Source organism: Brienomyrus brachyistius, unplaced genomic scaffold, assembly GCF_023856365.1.
Source record: "Brienomyrus brachyistius isolate T26 unplaced genomic scaffold, BBRACH_0.4 scaffold71, whole genome shotgun sequence".
NCBI lineage: Eukaryota > Metazoa > Chordata > Actinopteri > Osteoglossiformes > Mormyridae > Brienomyrus > Brienomyrus brachyistius.
The window spans coordinates 698450-712692 of NW_026042346.1; the positions used below are offsets into that span (position 1 = coordinate 698450).

The following is a 14243-nucleotide window of genomic DNA, read 5'->3' on the forward strand; positions in this document are numbered from 1 at the left end:
GGGTCGAAACAAACATCACCGTCTTGGAATGAGGACACGCAAACACAGGTGGCTGTAGACAGCCCCATCCATTCGCGACAGCGTGATTGTCCCGGCCTGGCATTCGTCCGCATTTCAACAAATACTTGAGGGGAACCGCTGAGGCGGGTGAGGAACCCAGACAGTGTTACTGCTCAATAAAACGTCACTGTTTTCTCTCCACCGCATGGATGCAGGAACTACACACAAGCCTGCTGGACACCCAGCCCACGGCTCACTTCATGGCAGGAACTGGCGGTCTGCACCATGAGAAAAAGAGAGAGAGAGAGAGAGAGAGAGACGAGGGCTCACCCGCCCATCCTTATCCACGCCGGCAATCTGTCCCGTGGCGATGCGGATCTTGTCAGGGTGAACGGCAAGGCTAGGAAGACAGTTTGCTATCAGCTTTGCTACTTTTGCCTATTTTTACAAACCCCTGGATAAACTTTGCATTCCACTTACATGAAACTGACCTTCAAAGCCAAGGTCTACACCAGCCAGAGGCTCCCCCCAAAACAGCCAAGTGCCCCGCCCCAAAACAGCCAAGTGCCCCGCCCCAAAACAGCCAAGTGCCCCGCCCCAAAACAGCCAAGTGCCCCGCCCCAAAACAGCCAAGTGCCCCGCCCCAAAACAGCCAAGTGCCCCGCCCCAAACAGCCTAGTGCCCCGCCCCCAAACAGCCTAGTGCCCCGCCCCAAACAGCCAAGTGCCCCGCCCCAAACAGCCAAGTGCCCGGCCCCATACATGCCCAGCCCCCCCCTCCATGACTCACCATTTGACACAGTCTGTGTGGCCCAGGTAGTGGCGCTGTGTTCTCTCCTCGTAGTTGAAGAGCACCACCACGGAGGCGATGAAGTAGACGATCTCGCCAGTGGGCAGCAGATATACGTTGGCCCTGCAGTCGCGACCCCTGTACCCATAGCTGGCCAGCAGGGTCAAGGAGCAGAACATGGGGAGAAAAGGAGAAATGGGGGGGCTGGGGCAGGGGGAGCCAGGAAATGTGGCAGGGTGGATAAGGCAGCCTGATCTGGCACCTCCAACACCGACACAGGTTGTCGGAGGAACCTTCTTCACTTATCTCCCCCTACAGGCTGAGAGCGGAAGTGCGTGTTTCCCATCCTGCCCTGGAGCCGCCGGCATCCCGCCTCCTTTGCAAAGTGCCAAAATAATCCCAGGGGACTGAGGGAACGGCGGAGAACAGGAAGGGAGGTCCTGACCCTCTCACTCCACCTCGAGCCAAGGAGACAGGTTGGCGGGACAGAGGGAGAAAAGGCAGAGGGCTGGGACAGCAGAGCTGGAAGACATGGAGCCTCCCAGCTGGGAAGGATACACCCACTCCAGCTTCAGCCTCTCTGGGGGCAGCTCCGTCTTCACGTCATCGTAGTTCTCCACATCCGACGGGATGAACATGGTGATGGGACGACCCCGCATGAACATTTTGATGTATTCTCCCTCTGTGCAGGGGATAGGGGGGGCTTGTTAACATGCTGGACAGTGCTTAGCGAAACCATCCCAGCATAAAGCAGAAGTTATCAGAAAAGCACAGGTTAGAGCAAGAGTCCCAAGGGAGAGATTAGTGGGCGGGGCTACCACACTGCCAATTACTGCCCATTTTAACCAGTGCAAAGGAACATAAACCAGCCATTGTACAATAGCCCCCACCATGCGCTTCAACACTTCGAAAGTATGAGCTGTCCTTCCTTTCAGCCTAACAGCAGGCAGGTTTATTTCAGGGGAGACCTAAGGTCAACTGTATAATTAATTCAAAAGACAACAAGCACAGCAGGGTCAGCTCGAGTGACGTTAGCGACGTTAGCGACGTCAGTGGCGTTTTGTGCCTGTGAGGAAAAGCTGGCACCTGGACAGACGCCTATCTGCCTATGTGGGTCCTTCCCAGGACAGGATACAAGAGAAGCACATTTAAAATCTGATCTGAGCCTGAAACAGAGGCCATTCTAACACCGTAAATTAGCAGACGCATCATTGGGGCGGGGGGGGGTGCTTCCTAATAGAAAGTCAGAAGGCGCACTGGGATCGGTTCCAGAACTGATTCCAGATCTGTACTGAACGTCGACTAACTAAGATTTCCGAAGCCAAGACAAAGAACCTTTTGGGCCTGGATTTCAGGAAATGGGTCACTGGCCAAAAAAGCGTGGTCTGAAGTTTTATTCTCACTGGATATCTGGGAGGGGAGGGTACCCCCCCCTTAACAGGGGAAATGTTGATAAAAACAGATTAGGAGGGGGCAGGGGGTAATAGAGCTGCGATATAGAGCAAAGCGGTAGGGGTAGGTGACAGACTAGGGGTAGGTTTCTCACCTTGGCTGTTTTTCTCTCGGGTCGACATTTTGGCTAATTATGAGACAAAAGAAAAAAAATCACTCATGTAATAACGACACAGTATTAATGAAAGTGGTATTGGACCAAAATAGGTGACATGGCAATGATGTGACGTATCCCAGAATGCACTGTGGGCAGCAGAAGACACCCAATCTCCGTGCCCCACCCTGGCTGGTCCTGCCCACTCTTTCGTTCTTATGAACTTATGACCTACAGCTTCCTTACCAAAGCCAGGCGGTTACGCAAACAGTGGCATATACGGTTACAGCACGCAACCGGTGGGGGGGGTTCGCCAGGGGCGACAGACTGGCCCCGAACCCGCAGACGGTAAACGATGCTCGGCGCCACTTTACACCTGAGCTCGTTTGAAAGATGGCAGGTGCCATTATTCAACTGGGGGGGGGGGCATCTTACCCTGAGATGGCGTCTTACCCTGACTGATCGACGTGTCTTTATGCCTGCAGAGGAGAGAGGGCGTCGCCATTAGGGTCACAGGGCATGCTGGGAAGGCCTGTCTCTCTGAAACGCAGCTGACTGAAGGACGATCTGGGCTGTGCCAGCGATTCTCCGAATTGCGCGTCACGATTTCTTTCGAGGTCGGACAGAGCGTGTGGGACTCTTATGTTTTTATCGTTTCATTTGTCCTCAGAGATAAGCAGCCAAGAAAACACATGAGCTACTCTCTCCATGCACTTTATCATCACCAGCGATGCTGCCCCTCCCAGCCCTGGGTCCCACCCCCCCCCCCCCCGACACTCACTTGTCGGTGTTCCTAGCGACCTTTGCCAGAAGCTTGGAGGTGGAGGCTGCCTTTACCAGCTTGTTCCTGGCGTCTTCCCCTGCGTCCCACGTGCTGCTCTGGGATCGCTCTATTCCAGGCCCCCGCTTCGTGCTGTGACCCCTGCTTTGGCCCAGTGGGGGGGGGGGGGGGGGGGGGGTAGGGGGACATGTAGAAGGTTTTGTTAAATCGGGGGAAAAGATGATGAGAGGGGATGGACATCCCAAAACGTCAGAGAGGGCGACAAATCGCAAAGCCGGGGGGCGTGACGTCACAGTGCCAACAGTCACTTTACGAGATGGGAAGAACAGGGTGACAATCGTTAATTATCATCCTGAGCTGGAACACCGTCCTTCACACATCTGTGTCCGTGGAGACTGAGACGCCACTCCCCTCGCCCCTATGCCTAGATTCCCCATCAGAGAGCAAGGCTCGCAAGCAAGGATACAACCATCATAGGGCGTACTCGAGCATGGGGTGGGGGGGGGGGGGGGGGACACGCTTCCCTGCTGTTGGTTAGTACCTCAGGGTGGGGGGAGTGGGAGAGGAGTCACCAGGCTGCAGGGGGGGGAAAAAAAAATCAAGCCTTGCAGTTAAGCATCAATCAAGGTGGGGGGATATGAGAAGGAAGGGAAAGATCAGCCCTGTTGGGGACGAAGGAGCGAAGAACGAATCTCAGGCCTCATGCCAAGCTGCCATGGAGAGAAAGGGTTAAACCGACGGGCCACGCGGACTGGATAACTTCTACACAACGCTCCCTCTGGTGACGCCCATCAGGGGCGGGGTCATAAAAGGCCCCACCCCCAACCCTCAGAGGAAGAGATCCAAACACCGCATCCGACTGGGCCGGAAGCCGGCAGTCGTTCCGACTAAAAGGAATTCAGTGGTGGAGAGCGGAGTAGGGACTCGAGAGAAGTGATCCAGTCCATGGCTGGGACAGTTTGGGGTGGGAACCAGCTGTGCACAAGGGAGCCAAGCAGGACGCATCCCTCCACAGACGATCGTGGCTCTGTGGCCGGGGCTGAAATGCTTCTGGGCAGAATGATGGGTGGGGGGGGGATGGTGGGTGGGAGCAGGAATGGGGGGGAGTGGAGCTGAGAGGCAGGATGGTTTCTAACAGCAGTGTTTGAGGAGTCAGCAGGGGCCATCCTGAAGATGGTGATCCCCACACACCTCCGCAGCCCTCTCCTTTGGGGGGGGCAGAGTGTAACCCGTTCGGCTGAGAACATCTTCTCAAACTCACACCAAGAAAATCAGAAACTTGACGTTGCATGCGACCCCCCCCCTGTGAGCGGCACATGCAGGTAGGTACAGGATATGGGTTTACAGGAAGGACACAGGCTCACAGCCGCCGCTGAGATCTGCAGGCGCGATGCAGCTCTGGATGCTGGCCACAGTGCATTTTTTATGGCTTGATGTCCGCGGGGCACAAAGCGAGAGGTTTATTACCCTGTGAGACACCCCCACCCCAAACCCCCCCCCCCCCCCCAGCGGCCGGTTCAGAGGAGAGGCGTAGCTCACAAAAGACTTTCAGCATCTCCCGGGGGGCAAGCAGGCCCAGCCACGCTCCCAGGCTGGGTCACCCTCAGCCCTCCATCCTAATCTCCCATGATGCCTCAGAGCAGGCAAGTACACTCACATTCCCCCAATCAAGTTTAAGACGTCTCACTGTGTGAGAGATCCGCTCCCGGACTGTTTATGGGTGCAGGTGGGGGTATGGGAGTGACCCACCACAGCGACCACCCAGGGTGAAGCAGGAAAGCGATACCACAGTACATTAGTGGGTCTCGATTCATCTCAGCGGCAGGAGAACAGGTGGAGGAGAGAATGTGACAGGGGGGGGGAAGGGGGAGGGTGAGGGCATGGGGGGGTCGGAATGAGTATGATTTCCCAGAAGCATTTCAACCTCAGCCGAGCATGGGAGGGTGTCACAGGGACCTTTTCAGCGGAGTGGCGCTCTTGTGTTCCTGGGGGGGCCTTTGTGACTGAGGGGGGTGGGGGGAGGGGGGGTGGCTGGAGGGGGACGGCGCTGGGACTTTATCGTTAGCCCGTGGCTCCGCTTTCTCCTTGATCTCCTCCATATGATGCTTATTCTCTGGACCACTGTAAGACAATGGGAGGGGCAAACAAAAAATCAGGGGACATAGGGTCTGTGTGAAAAAGGAAAGGGTGCTGATGAGGTAGAAGGAAACACATGAAGGGTCTGGGGAAAGAGCCCCCACAGACCCGACTGCCCATCCTGGAACAATCTGCTGTCCGGAGATGCGCCGGTTCGACCCCCACGGTGGTGAGGAATCAGTCTCTGCCTGCATCCGGTGGGGGCCGGTCCACGTGGCAAGGTCTGCCCAAAACCTTCCCATGATTCCCCAGCGCACCAGAGAGGCAATTAACGCTTCTCTAAATGTGGGTTTTGGTGCCAAGCCGCTCCATTCGATGAACCCCCCCCCCCGATTAGACCCGGGACCCGCAGAAGGCCGAGGCAGCATCTCGCGGCCTCTCATTATCATCCCGGCCCACCGGCGGCGGCCTGCCGTTTGCCTGTACGTCATTCGGCTCAGATCTACATCTGGGTACGTCTGTGAGGCCGACTCTGGCGCTCTTAGGGTCTGTACATGTGGCCGCCAGGTGAGTCTGTGAGAGTGCATGTGTGTATGTGCAATGTGCAAAGGTTTTTGTAATTATTACATTGTGGGGACCAGAATTACCAAAAGCCTGTAACTTTTTGACCTGTAACCTGTGTGTGTGCGTGTGCACATTCTTCCCCCCATTACCTCTTAGCTGCAGAAGACACGGTCTCCTTCCTGGCTACAGACACTGAGGACCCCTCCCGGTGGCTGGGCTTACGGCTGCTGGAGCTGCCATTGGTGATGCAGGACATGGAGTAGGCCTCACGCAGGGGGTTCTGTCCTGCTTGGAGGGGGGGGGGGGGGGGGGGGAGGAGGGCAATTAATCACAAAAGTGACAAACGGCAAGCCACAGCTTCCGCTGTAGAGCAGCGCTTGCTAGTCTCCATGCCCTCGACCATGTCCGGCACGCTTTACGCCACCAACCAAACGGACAGGCAGCAGATGTTAGCAGATGTCGCGTGTTCCTTAAGCCGCAATCGTCTGATGTTTCAGCTTTAACACGACTGTAAGGACCGATCCACTGGGTGGGCTTCAGGGAAGGTCTAGCACAGGTGAAATCATCTGGCCACCATCAGCTTATATTCAAGTGCCAAAAAAACCTCCTGGCCAGCAGAGGGCGTGATCCACAGCTGTGAGACACAGTAGGGACTTCCTGTTCATGTGACCGGCAGGAAAAAAAGGGAGATTCCACCTCATGGTGAGAGAGCGGGGTATACTGTAATACAGAAAGAGAGAGTGCGAGATGAGGGGGCGGGGGCCAAAATCTCGGCCTCAGGAACAGGAAGTGGCCTGCTGCCTCTTGCAATGTGCGTTGGAGTTAGCTGCACCTCAGCTGTGACTTCCGGAGCCCTTCCAGCGAAGCAAGATCGTCATCCGCGGCGGCTGCCGGCTGCACCGCGACACGCGACCTTATGTGGCAGCTACAGCCCACGGCGGCGCCTTGCCGCCAAATCTGCACTGGGGCATGCGGCTAGGGCAGGAGTGTGTGCGGCTAAGATGTCCACGGGTCCCCGAGGGAGATGTCACACCATCGACGAAAGCGTGACCCTTAGTCGCTTGAGTGATTACACTAATTTTTCGTTATAATAATTTGAATAATTACCAAGAGGGCCAGATGCTGTCACATTTCTCAGAGAGCTGTGCAACCCCTTATTAGCCCCAAAGGCCCCCACAAAGATGGCTGCATGCTTCCCAATCGGCAGCTGGGGGGGGGAGGGGGGGGGAGGTAAAAAAATAAATAACTGAAAGTTACGCTTCTCTAAATTTTGCAGGCCAGGAAGACTCGGATGAACATCTGGGTTATGGTGGGGCAGGAATGGCTTCTCAGGAAGGAGGACGGCTCCCGTTACCAGCGGGCAGCCATGTGCTGAACAATAATACTAGATGCCCCAGCTGGGGGGGGGGTATAGAAATCAGCCAGGCTTGGGTGGGGAATGCTGCCCCATTAGACGGCCCCTCCACATACTCAACACCCCTCGAGTCTGAAATGAAGCTGGGAAGAACAGGATGATTGAACAGGACTATTCGCCCCCCCCCCCCCCCACCATTTCCTGCATGTCGCCGGGGGAAACCAAGTGTGGTGGGCAGAGCCTAACCTTTGCCGGCGGTTTGCTTCTTGGCGGCAGTCGCGGGGTCCTCGGACTGCGCCAGACGTCTCAGCACGTCAGCCAGCGCCGCCTTCATCACCGTGATCTCGTCCTCCTGCTGTTGCACGCGCAGCTCCAGCGACGACAGCCGGTCCTGCACGTCCGACGCGCTGGCCGCCGACACACTGTCATCTGCAGGCACATGCGGACGGACACAGGGTCATGCGGGGGCTCACGGTGCAGCCCAGCACAGCGGCCGAAACCCATAACAGGCAGACAAAATCAGACTTGCGGTAATTCGTTCAACAAATCATTTAAAACTGCACCAAAACATAAAAAAATAAAACACAAGATGCTCCCTAAAAGGTATAACCATCCATACTCATATACAAAGAACAGAAGCATTCTGGGGGAGCATGTTTGCCCCCCCCCCTCCCCCCAGAGACACTGGGGCAGCACTTTCATACGCAGAGAAGCACATTTATGAAGCATGCAGTGTATCATGACTGCCTCCTACTGGCATGCGACGGGATGCCAGGGTCACACAGGACCCACTTGGAAGGAAATGAGGCCTTTCGCACTGGTGCACCTCCAGCGCTGACTTCTCCCAGGACACCTCCAGGCGTATTTATGTGCAAGGCTGCTGCCGCCCTCCCCGGCCCTGGGTTTGCATTCTCGCCTCTGGATCTGGTGCCAGGCGCAGTTGCGGTTTGGGTCATGATTGCTGAACGGGAACTGCAGCAATTTGGTGCTGGAAGCAGACAATGGGATCCGGCGGGCATGGATTCAGATGCCGGTGAGCCCCTGCCCAGCGCCCGCCTAGCCCACTCCCCCCGCATGGGCCTCACGGACCCCAAATCCGATAATAGAGAAGTGCCGGTTTTGGAAAAGGACGTAAATCAGTGTGTAAGAGAATCATGATCCATTCTTTCATTCCACCGTGATCTGACCCACAAACAGTGTCCTGACCCAATTAGCGACGTTAATTTGTGCCTGTGAGCCTGTGACTGAATAACACCTAGCAGGGCAGGTCGCACCAGCATCTCTGGTTCGCGATACTTCCTGGTTGTCTGCTCACCTGCCTGTTTTATTGAGGGGGGGGGGGGGGGCAAACAGAATCAGACGAGGACTGATCAAAGCCGGGCAGAACTGGTTTGCGCCGGATTGGACACTCTGCACGCGTTACCCGAGTGGAAAAATAGCTGGGCAAAGGTTCTGAGGACACAAAGAGGCGAGATATAAAAGCAGACGTCATCTGATTAGTGCAACATGACGGCAAAGACACTGATTATAGTGAAAATTTCCCATCGCTTAGAATCAGGTTGCAACTCCCTTAAAAGGCCCTTAACGTCGCCCTATCAAGACACATCACAAGGTTTTTCTCTTTAGTCAAAGCTACTGAATTTCATTTCACTGATTGCGACCCTCGTTTGTCCCCCGCCCCCCCTCGCAGTAATCTGCCACTAAGACCCAAAAACAGTTAGATCTGGAGCAGCACAATGAGGCAGCAGAGAGGAAAGGGCTGAAGGCAGCACCAATGCAGCAACGACTAACTGGGAGGTCAGAGTTGGGACTCCAGGGGGCTGACCCCACAAGCGGGGGCCACGGTGGAATGGTGTGGTTCTTGGCGGAGACGAGGTGGCCGGCTTCACGGCGTTCCTTAGCCATGACTAAAGCTGGAGCTCTTAGTCAGAGCCATCAAAGCCCATGAACCATGAGGGGGGGGGGGTTACAAATGGAGCGGGAACGGACCTCGTGCCAGTAGTGACTGTCGAACCAGCGAGGCATTTCCTGCGGGCAGGCACTGGCGCAGCGTGCGCCCCAGACCAGAGAGCACAGGCCAACCATGCAGGCACCAGGAGCCGGGGGACTTCAATAGTGCCCTCACTGAGTAAACAGCCCTGACAAAAAGTCAAACAAGAGAACAAAGGGCCCTTCTGTGCACCACACAGCCATCCAGCAGCTTTCAGACAGACGAGTAGGGCAGCCAGTCGAACACAGAGCTATGGAACAGAAAAGGGAAGAAAAGCAGTGAAGCTAGTCAAACGCAGAGCTGTCAATCAGACAAGGGGAGAAAAGCCGTTTTCACATGTGAATGAACGTGGCATGCAGCTAATGGCAGCGGTTAGTCACAACTTCCTCTATGCAAACCAACACCTAACGGGAAGCACATTCATGACTTACATCCCATTTATCAGGAGGCGGGGGTCCCTGCTGACCTGGCTGTGCCATTACTGGCCTGGTGAGAGAGTTGACTGACAAGCCAGGTACCCTATCAGAGCTGGCAGGACCTTGTGATCCACACACACCAATCATACATCTCTTCATCTCGCACATATTCGTCAATCCCATGCACACGACCCTGGACGAGCTCAGGCGCATGTGACACTTGAGCAATAAAATGGGAACCGTGATACACATCTGCAGCCTATAAAATTCATCGACCGTCTGAACTTCACTCTGCCTTCCGTCCTGCTCTGGTTTTTTCTGCGAATTTGCCGGGCTGGGTTGTGAAAAGTAATCTTATCACCTGAGGGGAGGGAGGGGGTTACGTACCCAACCAAGAGTAACCAGAAGTGGTTCACAGCCAGTGGGGTAGGAGGTGGGGGGTGGGGTTACCTGAGGACAGAGTTCTAGCAAACAAATCTGAAACAATGCCTTTGAAAAAATTCTCCAATCCCTCCCCACCCCACCAGTGAAAAGGACAAAGGAACAGGAATCTTTCACATTTCACAAGAACCCAAGGCATCCCCCAGATTTCTCCCCCCAGCGAGGGCTGTGTGTGCCCGTAAGGTGATGGGGAACTCAGCAATGTGCATTGGCTTTTGGGACCAGATGGGGTTTCAATATCTATAGTGACCCTCACCATGCCCTGTGTGGTAACTGACAGACTGCTTGTATATGACAGCGGTACTATGCAAGGAAGTAAGTTGTGTAAGAGCACCTGACTAATAAGGCCTAAGAATGTGATTTTACAATATGGGGGCGTGGGGTGCAAATTTCCTGGTTAAGTCACATTAGAGTCAAAACAGTAACTGCTCTCTGGCCTTCACTCCAGCACCAAAGACACAGGGAGGATTAACCAGTAATCCTGGCAAAGATGTTGATATCAGCTAGTTACAGGGAATGGCGATACTGGTTTATCACTGGGAAAACCTTACGAGACCATTTATACCATGATCAAGAAGGGAGTGCTGGCGAGTGACTGTAGTGAGTAGCCACTGGCAAGGAAACATGTTCAAAAACGAAAAATAATAATACAGGACCCTTAGGACTCCAAGCTCAGCACAGACACACAGCCCATGCGGGAACCATTTAAAACCATGAGGACTCCAGCTCAGCTCAGATGCACAGCTCATACCGGAACCATTTAGGATACTGGGGACTCCAGCTCAGCGCGGATGCACAGCTCATACAGGAACCCGAGGACTTCAGCTCAGCACAGACGCACAGCTCATAGAGGAACCCGAGGACTTCAGCTCAGCACAGACGCACAGCTCATACAGGAACCCTTTAGGATCTTGAGGACTCCAGCTCAGCGCAGATGCACAGCTCATACAGGAACCCTTTAGGATCTTGAGGACTCCAGCTCAGCACAGACGCACAGCTCATACGGGAACCCTTTAAGACCCGAGGACTCCAGCTCAGCTCAGATACACAGCTCATACGGGAACCATTTATGACCCTGAGGACTCCAGCTCACAGAGGAACCTTTCACACTTCCCGTCTTGTTCCTTCCTTAGCTAACACAGCAAAGTATATCGTCCCAAGTGACTGATCCCAATATGTCTCACTCAGCCCGACTCGATACAGCACACTCCCCAGCTGCACCTGCTTTGAGAGGCTTGATGAAGGAGGTCAAAGGTTGTGTGCGCCCCCCCCCAAGCTCTCTATTTCCAGAGCAGCCAATCAAATGTCCGGTGACTATAGCAGCACTTCCTTTTATAGACCTCGCCTCGCTGCACTTCCTCTCCCGGGGGAAGTAGCACCCCCAGCCCCATCGTGACCCACTGACAGCCGGCTTTTAAAAAGCAGAACACAGGGTGCAACTTTTCTATGGGGGAAGGGAAATAATTCAGGACCAAAATTGTGGTCATGTGACAGCCCACTAGCTCAAGGCCTCAGAGCTCAGGAAATCTCATGTCAGGTGTGCTTGCTTTCTCCACACACACACACACACACACACACACACACACACACACACACACACACACACACACACACACACACACACACACACACACACACACACACACACTGACCTGCAATCATATCTTTGTGGGGACTGTTCATTCATTCATATGGGGAAAACGCTAATGCTAACTATGATAACCTTAACCCCTACCCAGCCTTAACCATAACCATAAGTAACCAAAGAAAGTACAAACTTTTCTGCGTTTTTAGTGTTTTGATTGCAGTCACAGATTTTTAGAAAGGGACCAGGACATGACATGTCAGTTGACATCCATGACATGTTTATCACCACTTCAGTTTGAAGCAGAGGAACAAACAGATCAAAAAGGGATGTTAATGTGGGGGTGGCATAGAAAACAAACGCTCCCTTTGAGAGCTGTGGGTCTCACACAGATGGGTACCATTAGAACAGCGTACGTGTGAAACACATCTGGATGTCCTGGCCCTGCACATCCGGCCCATTCAGCAGGCAAGGGAGATAAAGCAGGGAATGTGTTATCATACGACATAAGGGGCGGGGGTGGGGGGGGGGGGCTCCCACAGGTAGTGCAAGCTGTTAATGATTGGCAACTAGCAAATGAGCACGCACTCAGGGACGGCTTCTGAGGAGCGTGTGTGTGTGCCTGTGTGTTCTGTAGTACACGTTATGCCCCAGCAGATAGCTCACGCCTCTCAGCACCCCACCCCCACAGCCTGGGCTGTCCTAACTGCAGCACCACTGATGTGCTTGGATTCCTGCTGTCTTGCCCACAGAGCTCCCAAATTGTTTTTTGCATGCGGCTGCATGTTTGTTTAAAGACATTAGCCTGAGGAGCACATCCAAGTGTTTGTGAAGCAGGCGGAAAGAGACAGAAGGAGGGCAAGGGAGGCAGAGAGAGGCAGAGCAAGGGAGGCAGAGAGAGGCAGAGCAAGGGAGGCAGAGAGAGACAGAGCAAGGGAGGCAGAGAGAGGCAGACCAAGGGAGGCAGAGAGAGACAGAGCAAGGGAGGCAGAGGGAGACAGAGCAAGGGAGGCAGAGATACGGCAGGGAAGGCAGAGAGAGAGCAGGGGAGGCAGAGAGAGGGAGAGAGAGAGAGTTAGAGCAAGGAAGGGCAATTGAGGCAGAGGGAGGCCAAGGGAGGCGGAGAGAGGCAGAGAGAGGCCAAGGGAGGCAGAGAGACGGCAGGGAAGGCAGAGAGAGAGCAAGGGAGGCAGAGAGAGGCCAAGGGAGGCAGAGAGAGGCAAAGAGGCAGAAAGGGGCCTCTTAGTAGCATATTAGTAGAGACAACTCGGCAGCCCTGTTTGCCAGGGGATTCTCTGTTCAGCCCTCTGTCCCCCACCCTCTCTCCATCCTCCCCCCTTATTTGCTCTAATTGTCCCCCTTTTAGCAGACGTCGTTGCTTTCAATATCAGTCAACTTGCTGCTCCTTTAATCGTCTGCTGTGTTTTCTGATGTATGTGTGTGTGCATGTGTGCGTGTGTGTGTGTTTTGCACTCAGAGGCAGTGTTGCAATGACGGACATCTTCTACACGATCTCCCTACCCGTCTGTCAGGCAGCACCACAAGGGATTGTCTGGGGAATTTTCTTTCTTTTGTTTGTTCTTAATTAAAGCATTTGGGTGTGGAGGAGGAGGAGAATCCGCCCCCCCTCCGCTGACCTCCCCCATGCCACAGTATAAGCTGTGCCTCTCCAGCCGGTCCTTCTCACACAGACCTGCCGCCCTACCCTCCTGCCAGCCCCCCACCCCCACCAACCCTCACACTTCCACTCTCCCACCAGAAGCTGTACCACAGCCCAAGTGTCTGTCTGCATGTCAGAAGTGCATGCTCACCTTTAACACACACACACACACACACACACGCGAGGGCTTGCGCTCACACACAGCATTTACAGCGGTGTGTGAGTGGGGCGGGGATGGTTGTGTGCAGTTTTAGGAGGTAGTTAAACATTCACCGCCTTCCAGTACTAAAGGAAGGAAGCTGAATGACACCTGACAGACACCTGTCGGGGCCGTGGTCCAATTCCGCAGAAGAAACTACCCACACGGGCCAGCCAGAACCACAAGGATAGCGCCATCATCCCCATCACAGCGGGGTGTTAACAGTATCAGGGGTCGGGCGTGAGGGGCAGCGGGAACAGGCAGAGTGCGGAAAAGAGAGAGATGCAAACCGACGTGTGCGCACACACACACACACACACTCAGACTCAGACTCAGACTCAGACTCAGACTCAGACTCAGACTCAGACTCAGACTCAGACTCAGACTCAGACAGTGGATGCAGTGGCTTACCGGGACAGTGGCTGCTGCTCTGCCGCACAGTCTCACTGCATACTGGGGTCATGGTCCGTGGGCCGTCCTCCATCGCGCTCCCCAACCCACCCCGAGATCAGATGTGTCAGCACGCGGCTCCTGTGCGTTCGCGCCGCCCTACCTTCCCTAGGCCCCCCCCTAGCAGGACGGAGACAGAAACGCCGGGGCATGAGCGAGTGCCGGGCTCCTTCTGTCCGCTTTGCGCACACGCTCACAGAATAGGAAGAAGATGGAGCGAGAGAGAGAGAGAGAGAGAGAGGCAGGAGGACGAGACTCTCTGGGAGTGGTTACACCTTCACTCTCAGATCTTTAACCTCTGGTGAGCCAGCAGTGGCAACCCTCAGCTCACAGAATTGTGGGGTTGTGACACAGACACCCCCCCCCCCCCACCACACTTCTGGTGAGGAATC

General features: G+C 54.8%; 1 protein-coding gene across 6 annotated transcripts in view; it reads right to left on the minus strand.

Annotated features, from left to right (window-relative positions):
• LOC125726416 (echinoderm microtubule-associated protein-like 4) overlaps positions 1-14243 on the minus strand; it is a 37238-nt gene that overhangs the window by 12181 nt on the left and 10814 nt on the right. Inside the window, exons 1-10 of one of the 6 annotated variants that reach the window (XM_049002756.1) lie at positions 13813-14065; positions 7357-7539; positions 5906-6044; positions 5073-5237; positions 3117-3257; positions 2771-2814; positions 2336-2368; positions 1348-1471; positions 790-939; positions 331-400 (exon numbers count right to left, since the gene is read on the minus strand). In XM_049002756.1, coding sequence (XP_048858713.1) covers positions 331-400; positions 790-939; positions 1348-1471; positions 2336-2368; positions 2771-2814; positions 3117-3257; positions 5073-5237; positions 5906-6044; positions 7357-7539; positions 13813-13885 — 1122 coding nt within the window. In that variant the 5' untranslated portion in view covers positions 13886-14065. Of the gene's footprint in view, positions 1-330; positions 401-789; positions 940-1347; positions 1472-2335; positions 2369-2770; positions 2815-3116; positions 3258-5072; positions 5238-5905; positions 6045-7356; positions 7540-13812; positions 14066-14243 lie in introns of those variants that run through there. The other 5 variants (XM_049002758.1, XM_049002759.1, XM_049002760.1 and 2 more) reach the window with 5 other exon arrangements.